Source organism: Papio anubis, chromosome 3 (genome assembly GCF_008728515.1).
Source record: "Papio anubis isolate 15944 chromosome 3, Panubis1.0, whole genome shotgun sequence".
NCBI lineage: Eukaryota > Metazoa > Chordata > Mammalia > Primates > Cercopithecidae > Papio > Papio anubis.
In genome coordinates, this window is record NC_044978.1 from 182241403 (window position 1) to 182259699 (window position 18297).

The 18297-nt window shown below is 51.1% G+C and overlaps 1 protein-coding gene across 1 annotated transcript; it reads left to right on the forward strand.

Moving 5' to 3' along the window:
* Positions 1–255: 255 nt before the first annotated feature.
* TNIP2 (TNFAIP3 interacting protein 2) lies at positions 256–7560 on the forward strand. The gene is made up of 5 exons (XM_031664774.1): positions 256–724; positions 2848–2937; positions 3634–3882; positions 4066–4185; positions 6674–7560. Exons 1-5 carry the CDS (start codon positions 479–481, stop codon positions 6935–6937), a joined length of 969 nt encoding a protein of 322 aa, XP_031520634.1. The 5' UTR covers positions 256–478; the 3' UTR covers positions 6938–7560.
* The last annotated feature ends 10737 nt before the right edge of the window (positions 7561–18297 follow it).

Genomic DNA, 18297 nt, shown 5'->3' on the forward strand with positions numbered 1-18297 from the left:
CCCAAAAAAAAAAAAATACAAAAATTAGCCGGGTGTGGTGGTGGGCGCCTATAATTCCAGCTACTGTGGAGGCTGAGGCAGGAGAATCACTTGGATCTGGGAGGTGGAGGTTGCAGTGAGCTGAGATCATGCCACTGCACTCCAGCCTGAGCAACAGAGTGAGACTCTGTCTCAAAAAAAAAAAAAAAAAAAAAAAAAATTTAAGATGAAGTTTCAGAACAGAACATTGTAGGCTGAAAAACTCCAGAGTTAATAGTTCAAATGCCCGACTTCTGAGTGAGTAATTGTTAGTTCAGATGCCCGACTTTGGAGCGAGTGTGTTTGTGTCTGCTGCTGGGGCATCCATGCCAGGTCTCCTTTTGCTTTCTGAACATTTGCTCTCAACACTGCTTCTTTTAATTCAGTAAACTGTGCTTTTAAATCTTCCACTTAGGAAATTGAGAGGCTGACTGAACGACTAGAAGAAAAAGAGAGGGAGATGCAGCAGCTACTGAGCCAGCCCCAGCACGAGCGAGAGAAGGAAGTCGTCCTGCTACGGAGGAGCATGGCGGAAGGGGAGCGCGCCCGGGCCGCCAGTGATGTCCTGTGCCGCTCCTTGGCCAACGAGACCCATCAGCTACGGAGGACGCTGACCGCCACTGCCCACATGTGTCAGCATCTGGCCAAGTGTCTGGATGAACGACAGCATGCACACAGGAATGTGGGGGAGAGAAGTCCTGACCAGGTAGGCCACAGTGTAAGATTGTGGTGAAGAACCCTGTGTACTGGGAGCATTGCCTACAGGCCCCGATCACAGAGGCCAGGGGCTGTCCCAGAACCCAGTCTGTTCTCAGCAGCGAGAGTCAGCTGACGGGACAAAGCTCGCTCATCCAAGGGTTTCTTTTAAAATGATGGAACATGCACAGTGTAATAGGAAAGCAGGCAGCCACCGCACTGCCCAGCACCAGGCCTGTAGCTGACCTTGCTCCCAGGTGGGAGGTGGCACCTGGCTTTCATCTGCCTCAGCTGAGGATGAGGAGGAAGACATGAGGGTGGCAGAGCTGCCTGGAGGAAGTGCAGTCACATCCTCCTCATCTGAGGAAACTGAAGCAGAGCCGGGTGGTACTGCTGGGGACAGGGAGTGCCTCCAGTTCCACACCCAGAACTCCCGGAAGGGCCGTGAGTCGCCTTCGGCAGGCTCAGTGTGTCTGAGTGGATCCGGGCACAGCTGGAACCGCCATCTCCAAAGCTGGCGTTAGGCATGTCCTTGCCAGCAGCACGACCTCCCACAAGCTTGGAGACCTGGCTCAGGGCCACAGCCTCCTCATCAAAGCAGGGGACAGCGGTGCCAGTTGACAGTGAGGGCCAAAGAAGGGTTCACTGGACCTCCAGGATAGGCTGGATCTGGGCTGTAGCTCTCTGTGGGGTCCAGTGGGAGAGAGAGGGACTGTGGGAGTTTCAGCATCAGGAGAAACCAGGAGGCTCCTAGGCAGAAGAGTAGGGAGCAGCGGGCCACGGCATGTGTGTGCCAGGTGCTGTGGCCAGTGTGAGCCAGCCACCTTCCATCTCGCTGGTGCCCGTGGTGTCTGTGTGTGGCAGGCGGGGAAATGGAGGCACTCTGCACATCCCACCCAGGCTGAGGCGCCACCTCACTCGCACTGCCGGGCACAGGGCCTCTCGCTCGGGTCCTTTCTAGGCAGTTCTCTGAGGCAGCACCAAGGTTCATGCAGAAACACACACGCTGGGATGTTCTGCGTCAGACAGTACATCCCGCACCCATCGGCAGCCTCACCAAGGCGCCCACTGGGGAGAAGCTTGGTCTGAGAACTGCCCACCTCAGCTGGGTGGATTCCAGGCGGGGAACCTCAGAGAGGACACAGCCGCATTCAGAAACCAAAAGAAAGTGCCGTCGGGGCGGAGGCCGGGTGTTCTGGTCTGATTTTGAGTCAGCGTGTCATTTCCCTCTGGGGAGTTGAAAGGAGCCACACACAGTGTTGAGCCTGAGGCGGGGGTGGGGCCAGTGGCAGCGTAGGCCCTCGTCACAGTCTCTAAATAAGTGTCACTTCTCAGCCCTGAACTCAGCTGAGTCACCCGGGGCTTCCCGGTGTAGGCTGCGTTAGGACATGCACTTCCTTTGTCACTCGGGGGGAATTCTCAAAAATTATGTCACTGATATACAGTCAGAATTCTAGAGTACACACGAGTTTCATGAGACTTCTCGTTCAGGTCTCTAGTTGTTAGTGGGGGTTGGTTTGGGCTGTGGCTTCCATGACTCCTGACCCTGCGTGGGCCAGAGGTTAGATTGCTGTGTCCAGAATCACCTGGTTGAACCCGATTGTCTGCAGACAGGACAGTAACATGGGCTCCAAAGGAGGTAAGCAGGGTGCACGGCCAGGCCCACCCTGGGCAGCTGAGAGCCCCCTCGCTGGAGATCCTCTGGTTTACAATGGGATTCGGCTTCCTGCCCTCCCTGCTGTCTATGATAATGGTAAACCTCTGGCAAAGAGAAGACTTGATCATGTCTGGTGTGCCAATCCCTGTAGACATCATGACTTTAGAATATTTACATTCCAAATATTTAAAAGACAAACAGCTCAAACTGGTAGGTAGGATGGGATAAGGACGGTGTCAAAGGTGATGTGGCCTGAAGACCCTCCGTCTGGGCTCTGGCCTGGGCCTGGTAGGGGTGGGCCTGGGCAGGGAGAAGGTGGTCCCTTGTCCCTGCTTTGCTTCTCTACCAAATGAATGATCACTACCCGCTGCCTTGGGGGATGCAGTGATCATCTGTGGCCTCAGCCTCTGGGTCTAGCTTTCTCCCCTCTTGCTGTATGTGACAGATTGTCTTCTCTCTGTCTCTTCCTCATGCAGTCAGAACATACAGGTGGGCACACCTCTGTCCAGAGTGTTATTGAGAAGTTGCAGGAAGAAAATCGACTGTTAAAACAGAAGGTGACTCACGTGAGTGTCTTTCACATTTTGTTTGAGAACACGCGGCTTACAAACTGTGAGTGAGGGTTCTTTCCTTGGCTGAGGCCCAGAGGTTGCCCCCGCCCTCTGGCCACTATGACTTGATACACACAGTCCCTAGAGACTGGACTTTTTTGCTTAAAACGACGTACAGGATATGTCCTGTCCGTCTCCATCCCCTAAAATTAATCCACAAGTCAGTAAAGGAGATGCAAGAATTAGCAGCAGGAGGTACCTTTTCTAAGACAGAAAAGCGAGGTGGGTGGATCACGAGGTCAGGAGATCGAGACCACGGTGAAACCCCGTCTCTATTAAAAATACAAAAAAATTAGCCGGGCGCGGTGGTGGGCGCCTGTAGTCCCAGCTACTTGCAGTGAGCTGAGATCGCACCACTGCACTCCAGCCTGGGCGACAGAGTGAGACTCTGTCTAAAAAAAAAAAAAAAAAAAAGAAAAGCTGCACCAAGTGCACCTCTGTTTATGCTGGTTGCGTACGGGTGTCATCACGGTGCCTCGGGATTCTCTAGTGGGCCTAGTGTCTGCTCTCTACAGAACAGGGAGGGGCAGCTTCCATTTAAGAGGAAACGCTCACTCAGCAAATCACTGCTGATGAATAGTCCCCCTGGGTGTGGCTTGAGCAGCTCTGTCAGCTGCCTTCGCGGTGAGCTTTCCGGCTCCACCTCCTCAGGTTGAAGACCTCAATGCCAAGTGGCAGCGCTACGACGCCAGCAGGGACGAATATGTGAGGGGGCTCCATGCGCAGCTCAGGGGGCTGCAGACCCCACATGAGCCCGAGCTGATGAGGAAGGAGATCTCCCGGCTCAACAGACAATTGGAAGAGAAAATAAACGACTGTGCAGAAGTGAAGCAGGAGCTGGCGGCCTCCAGGACGGCCCGGGACGCTGCACTGGAGCGGGTGCAGATGCTGGAACAGCAGGTGTCTGTCCCTTGGGCTCTGGACGGCACCAACCAGATGGCTGCTGGCTGGTGGTGGCCAAAATCATGGGACAGGCTGGGCTGAAGGCTTGGTGGCACTGAGTGGGCAGTGGTCATGGTGGGGGAGAAGCCTGGGGGCCACTTTCTCTTTGCTTGAGCAGAAATGTGTGTCTTGCCTCTTCAGATTCTCGCTTACAAGGATGACTTCATGTCAGAAAGGGCCGATCGGGAACGGGCTCAAAGTAGGATTCAAGAACTGGAGGAGAGGGTCAGCTCTCTGCTGCACCAGGTGTCCTGGAGACAGGTAGAGTCTGACGGCGTTTTTCTTCCTGCTTAGGTTTAGCGTTTTTGTTTTTCTTCTCATGAGTTTAGAGCCTTTCTGGGTCTGCCAAGGCCCTGATTTGCTGGTGATGAGGGTTGTGGTGGGCCCCTCCCTGCTCTGGGGAGAGCCACCTGGCCTAGTACCTGGGCGTGGTCATGGAAAGCTTCCCTGTTATACTGTTTAGTTATGGAGGAGGCTGGCATGGCGGCCTGAGGACAGGTGGCTGTTCTCAGGGCCCGTCCGTCACTGTCATGCAGTCAGAGGGCATGTCTCGGGCCTCAAAGCGTGAGCTCCATACATGTCCTGACCTGTCTGAGGCGGGAACCCTGCTTACCCTTTCACGTAGATATGATGGCCCTGGGTGTCCAGTAACATCCCCCAGCTCAGCCTGGCACGTGGAGCTGGGCCTTGCAGGCCAGGGGCCCCTCACTCCACCCCTGGGCTCAGTGCTCTTCCTACCATGGGGTACCTTGAGGGAGACCTGGCGTGAATGGGAACCGGTGAGGTTCTTCAGTGTATGACCCATGGCCTCTTCCTTCTCCTCACTGACGTGCTTTGCAAAACTCCAGAAGTGCTGGGCGCAGTGGCTCACGCCTGTAATCCCAACGCTTTGGGAGGCCAAGGCGGGAGGATCATGAGGTCAGGAGATCGAGACCATCCCACCAGCTAACACAGTGAAACCCCACATCTCTACTAAAATACAAAAATTAGCAGGACGTGGTGGTGAAACCTGTAGTCCCAGCTACTTGGGAGGCTGAGGCAGGAGAATGAGTGTGAACCTGGGGAGGCGGGCTTGCGAGCAAGGCGAGATCACGCCCTGCACTTCAGCCTGGGAGACAGAGCCAGACTCGGTCTCAAAAAATCAGAAGGTTTGTTTATTTAGCTCCTCATCAAGTATCTAACACAATTTTGGCCCTGGGAATGGCCCTGGGCCCCACTCAAAGAGCTTCCTCTCCTGGCATAGCCTGAACAGTAGTGATACCTCTTGAGAAACGATGCACCCCGGGCTGGAGCTGGGAGGCCAAGCTGAGCTGCCCCGTGTTTCAGGGTGTGAACAGGGATCCTGGGGCTGCGAGGCCACCCCACTGCCCTGCTCCAAGCAGCCACTGGGCCTCAGTGGCTTCTGATTCTCTGCTTGAAGGGCAGAGGAGAGTCATGGTGGACACCTTTTCTAACACACCCTTGGACTAAGTCTGCAGCAGAGGGCTAAACACAGGCAGCTGTTTGTACTTGTGCATGAGGGAGGAGGAACCTGGCGGGGCACTGTGTCTTCCTCCGTTAAGTTCACAGGCTGACAAGGAGGCACTGGAGGCTTCACCAGCCACAGCAGGCCCTGCCTCAAGCCCCTGCCCAGCCCCCGCAGCCTTCTTGGCATCACAGAATGGAATGTGTATGGGCGGCTCCCCATCCCCCAATTTCAGATTCTCCTAAGTCCCTGGCACAGGGATTCTTCAGCATGTCCCCTAGGCAGGAATGGGAACATCTTGCAACAGACCTACATGTGGGTTTTCCTGGGATTTGGTTTTAACTGTGGGTTTTCTGGCCTTCACGAATTTAAGGAAGCATGTGATTTGGATTGAAGGATCACTATTGGTACAATCATGAGGATGGTCTCAGGCCACCTCTCAAAGATTTCGGACCCGAGGAACTGGTTCCAGACTTGCAGGCCCAGATTCTTACCCCTGAGGGTCAAGTTTCTGGTGGGGCCTGCAGACTTTGTACTAAGTGGCCTCTGTGTCCCTTTCAACAGTAGCCTGTGGCCCCTCGAGGGTTGCTCAGTCCCTAGGTGGCACAGCCAGGGACAGTGGTGCTGAAGCTTGGGTGATAAGCTGTAGTCCCACTGGGAAAGTCCACATTCAGACAGGAAGTGGAAGCACCAAGGCCTACTGGAATGAAGTTCGCAGACAAGCAGTGAGGGCCGCAGGCTGCGGTGCTTCAGGACGGATGTTTGGAGAACGTGTGCCAGGCCGTGCCAAGTGGTTGGTGGGGCCAAGCCAGGGATACCTCTTGCTGCTACTGAAGGACCTCCTGAGCCCCAGAGTGCTGAGCACCCCCAAGCCCCACAGAGGAGGTACAGAGTAGGGTTTGGACTCAGTTTTCCCAGCTCCCCACCAGAGGCTCTGCCACCTCCACTCTGTAGTGGTGTGTGGGCTACATCATCAGGGCCAACTTATCAGTCAGGTCTCCTAGGGCCGATGGGGCCAACTGAACAGGACTTCCACCAAGGGGTTGCGGAGTGGACCACACTAGGGCCTGTTTCTTCATGAGCGCATGAAGGAGCGTGGGTGCGATCTCCTCAGTCATTCACTGAGCACCCCCTTGTCTGGGCTCTGGGGCACAGCAGGAAGCAAAGTGAGGGACTGAAGTTCCGCTCAGGGAGAGATGAAGTACCTCTAGTTGCTGGAACCTGAGACCAGACTTTGTGACCTTCAGCACAGCCCATGTAAATAGACCTTTGCCTTTTCTCCAGGATTCCCAGGAGCCAGACGCCTGCCGGATCCATGCTGGGAGCAAAGCTGCCAAGTACTTGGCCACTGATGCATTGGAGCTTATGGTGCCTGGTGGCTGGAGGCCTGGGACTGGGGCCCAGCAGTTGGAACCCCCTGCAGAGGGCGGGCATCCTGGCATGGCCCAGAGAGGCCAGGGGGACCTTCAGTGCCCTCACTGCCTGGAGTGCTTCAGTGACGAGCAAGGTGAAGAGCTCCTCAGGCATGTGGCTGAGTGCTGCCAGTGACTGAGACTCACCCGTGCCCTTACGGCCCCCTGGCCCGGTGCAGCTGCCCCAAGGGACAGGGTGGGTACTCTCAGATGCCATGGGTTGAGCTCTCCTGAGATCCAAGGCCCCTAAATAGGTGCGGGGCACTGTGATCATTCCCTTTGGTCCCCCTTTGGCTATGGAACAGGCTGGGTCACGGGGAACTGCCAGTGAGGCTGGAGGCTGGAGGTGGAGATGGGGTTAGGAGCATCTGGCAGAGGGAGGTCCTGGTCTGTGTCTCCATCAGGCTGAAGCCAGAGCAATCTAGTGCTAGCGTACCAGCCCCTCCCCTAGCCTGCACCTGGGCATGCTGCAGCTTACCAGAAAGGGGTAGCTGCCTATGGGGGTCACTTGTATGGTCCTTAGGGTGGAAGCCCCATCCTGTTCTGTAGAATAAGGTGTCTCCTCTCTGCCTTGAACCAGGAGGTTTGTCAAATGGAGTATTGCGGCTGTGCATCACACTAGGGGGGCCGCCCCCGCCATTGCAGAGCCGCATGTCTGCCCTGAGAAACTGCATCGCAGTAGCACTGTCATCTGTCCGGAAGTTAAAGCACACTTACTCTATCCACCTATTTTTATAATAAACGTTCTTGCTACTGTGACTGCTCTGAGAATGTGTGTTGGAAGCTGGGGTGCAGGGACTGAGCAGTATTGACAGCAGCTGGCACGGGAAAACGCTCCTGCTGTTGCCTTCTGCCAAGGCACCAAGACAAGGGGGTCAGTGGGAGCCCGGCTGTGTTAGGGTTCTTTAGAGGGACAGAACTAATGGAATAGATAGATCCATAAAGGGGAGTGTGTTAAGTATCGACTCACACGATCACAAGTTCCCACAATAGGCCATCTGCAGGCTGAGGAACAAGGAGAGCCAGTCCAAGTTTTGAAACTGAAGAACGTGGAGTCCCATGTTCAAGGCCAAGATGTAGGCTGGGAGGCCAGGCCAGTCTCTCCTTTCACGTTTTTCTGCCTGCTTATATTCTAGCAGCACTGGCAGCTGATTAGATGGTGCCCACCCACACTGAAGGTGGGTCTGCCTTTCCCAGCCCAGTGACTCAAATGTTAATCTCCTTGGCAACACCCCCACAGACACGCCCAGGATCAATACTTCGTATCCTTCAATCCAAAAGTTGACACTCAATATTAACCATCACGAGTCCACCCCTTGTCAACTTGAACCCATACATATTCCTGAGATAATAATCTTCAAATAAAGACAAAAATAAAGTCACAATTACATCTAACATAATACAACGATCCTTCATATAACCGGAAATGCACCAATCCCCAACCCAAATACTATTACATAAAGGTACCAATACTTTTTTTTGAAATGAGGGTTTCACTCTGTTCCCCAGGCTGGAGTGCAGTGGTACAATCTTGGCTCACTGCAACCTCCGCCTCCCGGGTTCAAGCGATTCTCCCACCTCAGGCTCCTGATTAGCTGGGATTACAGGCGCCCACCACCGTGCTCGGCTAATTTTTATATTTTTGGTAGAGACGGGGTATCGCCATGTTGGCCAGGCTGGTCTCGAACTCCTGACGTCAGGTGATCTGCCTGCCTCTGCCTTCCAGAGTGCTGGGATTACAGGCGTGAGCCACTGCACCCCGCCAAGGTAACAAATGTTGATGTGAAGTCAGTAAATCTTATGTCACATGATAAAGGAGAAAGGAAACAAAATGAAGAGATTTTCTTAGTACTAGTGTATACATGCACCAATGTTTTCATCAAAAGGAGGAAATACTCACGGCAATTAACAGTCCTGGTTTCTGCAGCTGGTCACATGGTCGTAGCGGGTATTGATGCCTACCTTCTTCTACTTCCCATTCTGTATTCCCTTTGCCTTCAGCAAGCACCTCAGCAGGTTGTGGTGGGTTTTTTTCCTGGTGGAGTGACCCAAACCTTCATTCCTAAAGGGTCTGGGTGATTTGTAGTCCTGCCTGGATTGGGCTGTTGTAGTTTCCCATTAACTTTAATCACAGGGCGTGGTAATACTAAGAGATGCCCGATGGATCTCCTGTATTCCATGCTTACTCTTCCTTACCTCCGTTGTGCAGTAAGGGACTGATTCCATCTTTTTTTTTTGAGACTTGAGTCTTGCTCTGTCGCCCAGGCTGGAGTGCAGTGGCAGGATCTCAGCTCACTGCAAGCTCCGCCTCCCGGGATCACGCCATTCTCCTGCCTCAGCCTCCCGAGTAGTTGGAACTACAGGCGACCGCCACCATGCCTGGCTAATTTTTTGTATTTTGTAGAGATGAGGCTTCACTATGTTAGCCAGGATGGTCTCGATCTCCTGACCTTGCCTGCCTTGGTCTCCCAAAGTGTTGGGATTACAGGCATGAGCCACTGTGCCCCGCCAATTTTTGTATCTTTTGTAGAGACAGGGTTTCACCATGTTCCCAGGCTAGTCTCGAACTCCTGGCTGCAAGTGATCCACCCACCTCGGCCTCCCAAAGTGCTGGAATTACAGGCATGAGCCACCGCGCCTGGCCGAGACTGATTCTATCTTGATAGTCCAGATCGATCACCCCAGCCAACACCGTAACTCCTTCTTAGCCTGTTGACTTAAAGGTAGGAGGATCCCAAAGTGTCCAGATGGCAATCTTAACTTCTAGCTTAATGGAACCGTTGTGTCTCCTGGTGGCAGCGTTCCTCCCTCTGGAACTAAGACCTCTAGGCCAGCAGAACGTAATGTCGTGGGAACAGGAAGCAAAAATGTTCCTACTTAATCACTAGGGGTGATGGTGAGTGGTGCCACTTCCACTTCCACCCCTTGATTCCTGGACCCGTGAATCCTGGCTATGGGAGAAAGAGGACCATATATTGGACGCTGATGCAGCGCATACACAGCCTTCTGGAGAACTTTGCCCCAGCCCTGCAAAGTATTGTCACCTGGTTGGCATTGTAATTGTGACTTCAAAAGGTCATTCCACCGTTCTATCAATCCAGCTGCTTCAGGACGATGGGGAACATGGTAAGACCAGTGAATTCCATGAACATGAGCCCACTGCCATACTTCTTTAGCTGTAAAGTGAGTGCCTTTGTCAGAGGCAATGCTGTGTGGAATACCATGACGGTGGATAAGGCATTCCGTGAGTCCACAGAATGGTAGTCTTGGCAGAAGCATTGCATGCAGGACAGGCAAACCCATATCAGGAATAAGTGTCTGTTCCAGTGAGGACAAACCTCTGCCCCTTCCATGATGGAAGAGGTCCAATATCATCAACCTGCCACCAGGTTGCTCACCTCAAAGAATGGTGCCATATTGAGGGCTCACTGTTAGTCTCTGCTGCTGGCAAATCGGGCACTCAGCAGTGGCTGTAGACAGGTCAGCCTTGGTGAGTGGAGGTCCATGTTGCTGAATCTCCATGCGTAACCTCCATCCTGGCCACCATGGCCACTTTGTTCATGGGCCCATTGGGCAATGACAGGGGTGACTGAGGAAAGAGGCTGAGTGGTGTCCACAGAACAGGTCATCCTATCCACCTGATTATTAAAATCCTCCTCTGCTAAAGTCACCCATTGGTGAGCACTCACATGGGAAACAAATACCTTCACAGTTCTTGACCTCTTGGAGAGGTCCATCCACATATCTCTTCCCCAAATTTCTTTGTCACCAATTTTCCAATCATGCTTCTTTCAAGCCTCTGACCATTGTCTTCCAAGCCCATTCTTCCAAGCCCCATCCAGCCAAACCATTGTCTACAGCCCATGAATCAGTACATAATCACACATCTGGCCATTTCTCCTCCCATGCAAAGTGCACAACCAGGTGCACCGCTCCAAGTTCTGCCCACTGGGAAGATTTCCCATCACTGCTGTCCTTCAGGGACGTCCTAGAAAGGGGCTGTGATGCTGCAGCTGTCCACTTTTGGGTGGTGCCTGCATATTGTGCAGAACCATCTGTGAACCAGGCCCTCATCTTCTCTTCCTCTGTCCACTGATCATAGAGAATTCCTCATGAGGCCATTGGTGCAGACTGGGGGAGAGGAGGCAGGGTGGCAGGAGTGGAGACCATGGGCATTCGAACCACTTTCTCATGTAACTTGCTTGTGCCTTCAGGACCTGCTCAAGCCCAATCACATATATACCACTTCTCTTTGATGATGGAATGCTGCTGTGCACGACCTACTTTATGGTGATGGGTCAGAAAGCACCCAGTTCGGCCGGGCGCGGTGGTTCACGCCTGTAATCCCAGCATGTGATCTGAGGCGGGCAGATCACGATGTCAGGAGATCGAGACCATCCTGGCTAAAACGGTGAAAACCCATCTCTATTAAAAATACAAAAAATTAGCCGGGCGAGGTGGCAGGCGCCTGTAGTCCCAACTACTCGGGAAGCTGAGGCAGGAGAATGGCGTGAGTCCGGGAGGCAGAGCTTGCAGTGAGCCAAGATCGCGCCACTGCACTCCAGCCTGGGCAACACAGCAAGACTCCGTCTCGGGGGAAAAAAAAAAAAAGCAAGCACCCAGTTCATGATGGGCCGTTCAGGTCACATAGTGACTTCATGACCCATAATCAAACGTTCATTTTCCACCAAAGCCCAGTAACAGGCCAGGAGCTGTCTCTCAAAAGGAGAGTAGTTATCTTCAGAAGATGGCAGGGCCTTGCCCCAAAATCCTAGAGACCTCTGCTGTGATTCACCTACGGGGGCCTGCCAAAGGCTCCAAACAGCATCCCTATCTGCCACTGACACCTCAAGCACCATTGGATCTGCTTGGTCACATGGCCCAAGTGGCAGAGCAGCTTGCACAGCAGCCTGAACCTGTTGCAGAGCCTTCTGTTCTGGACCCCACTCAAAATTGGCAACCTTTTGGGTCAGTGGATAAATGGGCTGGAGAAACACATCTAAGTGAGGAGTGTGTTGCCTCCAAAATCCAAATAGACCCACTAAGCATTGTGGCTCTTTTTGGTTGTAGGAGGGACCAAATGAGGCAACTTATCCTTCACCTTGGAAGCAATATCCCAACAGGCCCCACACCACTGGAGCCCTAGAAATTTTACTGAGATAGAAAGTCCCTGAAATTTTTTTTTTTTTTTTTTTGTATTTTTACTAGAGACAGGGTTTCACCATGTTGGCCAGGCTGGTCTCAAACTCCTGGCCTCAAACGATCCACCCAGCTTGACCTCCCAAAATGTTGGGATTACAGGTGTGAGCCATCGTGCCTGGCCTGAACGTCTTATTTTGGAAAATGTTTAATCAGATCTTTTGTCCATTTTAAAATCAAATTATTACATTTTTTCCTATTGAGTTGAGCTCCTTATATATTCTGGTTATTAATCCCTTGTCAGATGGAGAGTTTGCAAATATTTTCTCCCATTCTGTGGGTTGTCTCTCCATTTTATTGTTTTCTTTTGTGTGCAGAAGCATTTTAAGGTTTTTTTTTTTTTTTTTTTGAGTCGGAGTCTAGCTGTCACTAGTCTGGAGTGCAGTGGTGTGATCTTGGCTCACTGCAACCTCCAGCTCCCAGGTTCAAGCGGTTCTCCTGCCTCAGCCTCCCAAGTAGCTGGGATTATAGTATGTGCCGCCATGCCCAGCTAATTTTTGTATTTTTAGTAGAGATGGGGTTTCACCATGTTGTCCACGATGGTCTCGATCTCCTGACCTCATGATCTGCCCACCTTGGCCTCCCAAAGTGCTGGGATTACAGGCATGAGCCACTGTACCTGGCCGCTTTTAAAATGTGATCCCATTTGTCCATTTTTGCTTTAGTTGCCTGTACTTTTGGGGTATTACTCAAGAAATCTTCACACAGACCAGTATCCTAGAGAATTTCCCCAATGTTTTCTTTTAGTAGTTTCACAGCTTGAGGTCTGAGATTTAAGACCTTAATACATTTTGATTTGATTTTTGTATATGGTTAAACATACGGGTTTAGCTTCATTCTTTTTTTCTTTTTTTTTTTTTTTGAGACGGAGTCTCGCGCTGTGTCACCCAGGCTGGAGTGCAGTGGCGCGATCTCGGCTCACTGCAAGCTCCGCCTCCCAGGTTCACGCCATTCTCCTGCCTCAGCCTCCGAGTAGCTGGGACTACAGGCGCCCGCCACCACGCCCGGCTAGTTTTTTGTATTTTTAGTAGAGACGGGGTTTCACCATGTTAGCCAGGATGGTCTCTATCTCCTGACCTTGTGATCCGCCCGTCTCGGCCTCCCAAAGTGCTGGGATTACAGGCTTGAGCCACCGCACCCGGCCCATTCTTTTTTTCTTATTTCTTTTATTGTTGTATTTTTATTTTTTTGAAACAAAGTCTCACTCTGTCACCCAGGCTGGAGTGCAGTGGTGTGAATATGGCTCATTGCAGGCTTGAGCTCCTGGGCCTAATTGCTTTGGCTACAACCTCTAGCACAATGTTGAACAGAAACCGCAAAACAAGTATCTTCGCCTTGTTCCTGATCTTAGGGGGAAAGCATGCAGTCTTTCACCACATTATGGATATTAACTGTAAGTTTTTTGTAGATGTCATTCTTCAGGTTGAGGAAGTTCTCATCTATTCACACTTGGTGAAATGCTTTTATTGTGCAGAAGTGTTGGATTTTGTCAAATGCTTTTCTTTGCATCTATTGAGATGATCATGCAATTAAAATTTCTATTTTTTTTTTGAGACAGAGTCTCGCTCTGTCGCCCAGGCTGGAGTGCAGTGGCCGGATCTCAGCTCACTGCAAGCTCCGCCTCCCGGGTTCACGCCATTCTCCTGCCTCAGCCTCCCGAGTAGCTGGGACTACAGGCGCCCGCCACCGCGCCCGGCTAGTTTTTTAGTAGAGATGGGGTTTCACCATGTTAGCCAGGATGGTCTTGATCTCCTGACCTCGTGATCCGCCCATCTTGGCCTCCCAAAGTGCTGGGATTACAGGCTTGAGCCACCGCCCCCAGCCTAAAATTTCTATTAATATGATGTATTACATTAATTATATGTTGGATATTGAACCACCCTTGCATTCCTGGGATCCCACTTGATCATGGTGTATATTTTTTTTTCTTATATTGCTGGATTTGGTTTTCTAGTATTTTGTTGAGGAATTTTGCATCAATATTCATAAGAGATATTAGTCTGTAGTTTTCTTGTGATGTCTTTGTCTAGTTTTGGTATCAGGTAATACTGGCCTCATAGAATTAGTTGGGAACTGTTCCTTCTTCTATTTCTGAGTTTGAAATACTGGTTTTAATTCTTCTCTAAGTGTATGGTAAAATCCAGCAGTGAAGACTTCTAGGCTTGAGCTTTTGTGGGTATTTTTTCTCGTTTTAAATTACTATTTCAACATACTTCACTCATTATAGGTCTAGTCAGATTGTCTATTTATTCTGGAGTCAGTTCTTATAGTTTCTTCCTGTCTAGAGATTTGTCCATTTCATCTGCTATGGTTTATATGTTCATATGTTAGAACCTAGTGCCCAAGGTGATAGTATTAAGAGGTGGGGCCTTCTGGGAAGTGTTCAAGTCATGAGTGCTCCATCATCATGAATGGGATAACAGCTTTTATAAAAGAGGTTGAAGGGATCATCTTAATTCCCTTTTTGCCCTTCTACCATATGAAGATACAGCAACAAGGTGCCACTTTGGAAGCAGAGAGTGAGCCCTTACCAGACACTGAATCTGTTGGTGCACTTTGCTCTTGAACTTCACAGCCTCCAGAACTGTGAGAAAAAAACTTCTTTTATAAATTAGTCTGTGATATTTGGTCATAGCTGCACGAATGGACTAAGACATCATCTAAATTACCAAATTTGCTGGCATATAATTGTTGTAGTATTCCTTTAAAATCCACTTTATTTGTGGCCAGTTCTGATTCTAGTAATTTGAATCCTTCTCTGTCAATCTTGCTAAAGATGTCTATTTTGTTTACCTTTTTAAAACTTCTGGTTTTATTTTCTCCATTATTTTTGCATCGTCTATTTCATTAATTTCTCATCTAATTTTTATGATTTTATTCCTTCTGCTTACTTTAGGCCTAGTTTGCTCTTTTTCCAGTGTCTTAAGGTGACAAATTAGTTTATTGATTTGGGATCTATCTTTTTTTTTGAGACGGAGTCTCGCTCTGTCGCCCAGGCTGGAGTGCAGTGGCCGGATCTCAGCTCACTGCAAGCTCCGCCTCCCGGGTTCCCGCCATTCTCCTGCCTCAGCCTCCCGAGTAGCTGAGACTACAGGCGCCCACAACCGCGCCCGGCTAATTTTTTGTATTTTTAGTAGAGACGAGGTTTCACCGTGGTCTCGATCTGACCTTGTGATCCGCCCGCCTCGGCCTCCCAAAGTGCTGGGATTACAGGCGTGAGCCAGCGCGCCCGGCCCTTCTTTCTTAATATAAACATTTTCAACTTCTGGGATGTGTGTTACCATTTTTCAGTTTGGGAGGTTTTCAGCTATTATTTCTTTGAATATTTTTTCTGCTCTTTGCTCTTCTTTTGACATTCCCATTACACATATGCTGGTATGCTCAATGGTGTCCCACATTTTTCTGAGACTGTTTATTTTCATTATGTTCATATTTTTTCTCTATGTTCTTTGGCTAGCATAATCTCTATCAGCCTATCTTCAAATCCACTTATTCTTCCTTCTGCTAATTTTAAAATTTAGGCTGGGTGCAGTGGCTCACCTGAAGTCAGGAGTTCAAGGCCAACCTGGCCAACATGGTGAAACACCATCTCTACAAAAAATAAAATAATTAGCCAGGCATGGTGGTGTGTACCTGTAGTCTCAGCTACTGGGGAGGCTGAGGCAGGAGACTCACTTGAACCCAGGAGTTGGAGGTTGTGGTGAGCGGAGATATTGCCACTGCACTCCAGCCTGGGTGACAGAGCAAGACTCTCCATCTCAAAAAAAAAAAAAAAATATATATATATATATATATATATATATATACTTTTCAGATTCTATAATTTCCATTTGGTTCCTTTAAAATAATTTCTATATTCATTTGCTGTAGCCTTATTGTATCATTTTCTTTCTACTACCCACTAGTATTCAGCCCATGATGTTGCTCCTCAGGGTGTGCAGCTTTGTGTGTGCCCACAGTCACCCTGGGATGAAAGTCATTGTGGTAGAGTTCTCTTCCTCTTTCCCTGACCACATTCAGCAGTTAAGCCACTCATTGCCAACTCTATTGTTTTCCACAATGCCCTGGGGCATAAATGGCTCTACAAACAAATCCAATCAAATTCTGACTCCTTTGAAGAGTTTCTGGGAACACTGTGTGATATTCGTTCTGACCCCTGGATGCCTCCTCCCAGCTCTTCTCTTCCTCAGTTCTCTCCTGCAAACTCTATGGCCTATAGCTGAGCCTGTATCTTGTCTGTCTTCCCAGGGTTTTATGGCCTCCACTGTTTCTGAGAGTGCCTTCAGGCTTGAACCTCTTCATTCTTTGTTGCAAACGAAGTCAGTTTCTTTGGGAAGAGATTAGGAGCTATCTGTTTTACTGCCTGTTTCTCTGCCCAGGCAAAATCTCTGAGCAGGGCTGAGAGCTGAGGGTGCAGAAAACAGTAAGCTTCTCAATACAACTGTTCACTGTTAATGTTTCCTTTCTAGCTATTGTTATTCTGTTTCATTTCATGACTATTACAAGTTGAATATGCCTAACCCGAAAGGTTCCAAAATTCAAATCCTTTTGAGTGTTAAGATGATGCTCCCAGGGAATGCTCATTGGAGCATTTTGGATTTCAGATTTTTGGATTAGAAATGCTCAGTCGGTAAGTACGACGCAAATATTCCAAATCTAAAAAGTCTGAAACTGGACACACTTCTGGTACTGAGGATGCCAGATAAGGGGTAAGGGATACTCACCCTGTACTATTGAGTCAAGTGTGAGGCTCCCCCAGGGCGGCCCCACCCTCCCCCACAGGGGAGTGATGTCACCAGGAACCCCAGGGACTCCCATCAAGTCAGGGACCCTGGAGCTGGATGTTCTACAAGCATCCTGGGATGCTGGATGAGTGGTTTCCAGGGAAATAGGGGAAGTCCTTCCTGGCATGGGCATGGCCAGGAGAATGGCTGGGAGCCTGAGGGCCAAAGTGAGCAGGTGCAGGTCAGGGGCCAGAGCAGGCAAAGCTGTGAAGCCGCAGGCAGGGTCGCCATGGAGGTGATGGGAGTGCCCAGAACTGGGCATGTGGGGTGGGCGTCTGAGGGTCTCTAGGTCCCAGCATGGTACTCAGTGTGTTGGGGCACCCAGAGTTCCCCATCACCATTCAGGGCCCTGCAGTTTACCTCAGCAACAGGCATGGTTCTACTCCTCCTCTTCTACATGGAAGAGGCTGAGATGCAGATGTGGGACTGTCCCCCAGCACAGTGTCAAGGCTGTCCAAGGAGAGAGCAGGGCAGGCTCTGGGGGCCTGGGCACGCAGCTTCTCCATAGGGCGAGGCCCAGGCCTGGGCCTTTTCCCAGCTCCCACCGCAGTCAGAAGAGGAGGCTGGAGTCCCGGGGGCCTGCCCTGCACTGGGGTTTCTGCCTCTCAAGGACACTACTGTTGTGGTCATGGCCCGACCTGCTTCACTCTCTGCCCTATCATTCCACGAACAAAGCAATGTTCTCTTCCTCACACCTGGAAAAAAAAAAAAAGCGAGGAAAGCTCCTCATGCTGTACCTCCCCTTGGCTGGTGACCCTTTTTCAGCTCTCGTGCAATCTCCAGAGTTCTAGGACCTGCTGTCCCCCCCTCATTCTCCTGCAAACTGATGCCTGGGCGGGGCTGCCCTGGGCCTTGTCTCCCCTGACCTGCCTCGAAGCCTCCTCACCCTCTGCCTTCCTGGTTCCACAGCTCCGGCCCCCATCCCATTGACTCACCCCTGCGGGGCCCTCACCCAGGCTCAGTCCATGAACAGCAGTCCCCAGTTCCAGACCTCTCACCTGGGTGGCTGGTGGCATCCCAGACTCACCGTCCACGACTGGTCTCCAGTCCCACCTCCAGGTACACAGCGCAGGTCTTCCCCTCTTCCTCCTACCTGCGTCCTGTCCACCAGGAAATCCTGTGGCCTCATCGTCCAAATACCTCCAGAAGCTGGCCCTCCCTACCCTCTCCCCAGCCAGGCCCTGCCCTCTTCACCTTCACTCAGGGTGAGGTCATACTTTGATGGGGCACAGAGGCAGGTGGAACATGAGGCTGGGAGAAGTGGGAGCTACTGAGTGTTCTAGGTGGTGAGAAGTAACCATGATGCAGCTCCTTGGGAGCTTTCTGTCTCCTGCTGCCTGCTCTGCCTGGCACACAGAGGATGGCGGGGGCACCAGGATCGCTGAGCTGTTGCCTGGAGAGACCTGGGACCTGATCCGGGGTGGTGCCCTGGCTCCCCCATGGTGGACACATCACCTGCATGCCCTCTCCCACTATCCCCCCATCCCCCCAGCAGAAAGAAGCAGCCGAGGTC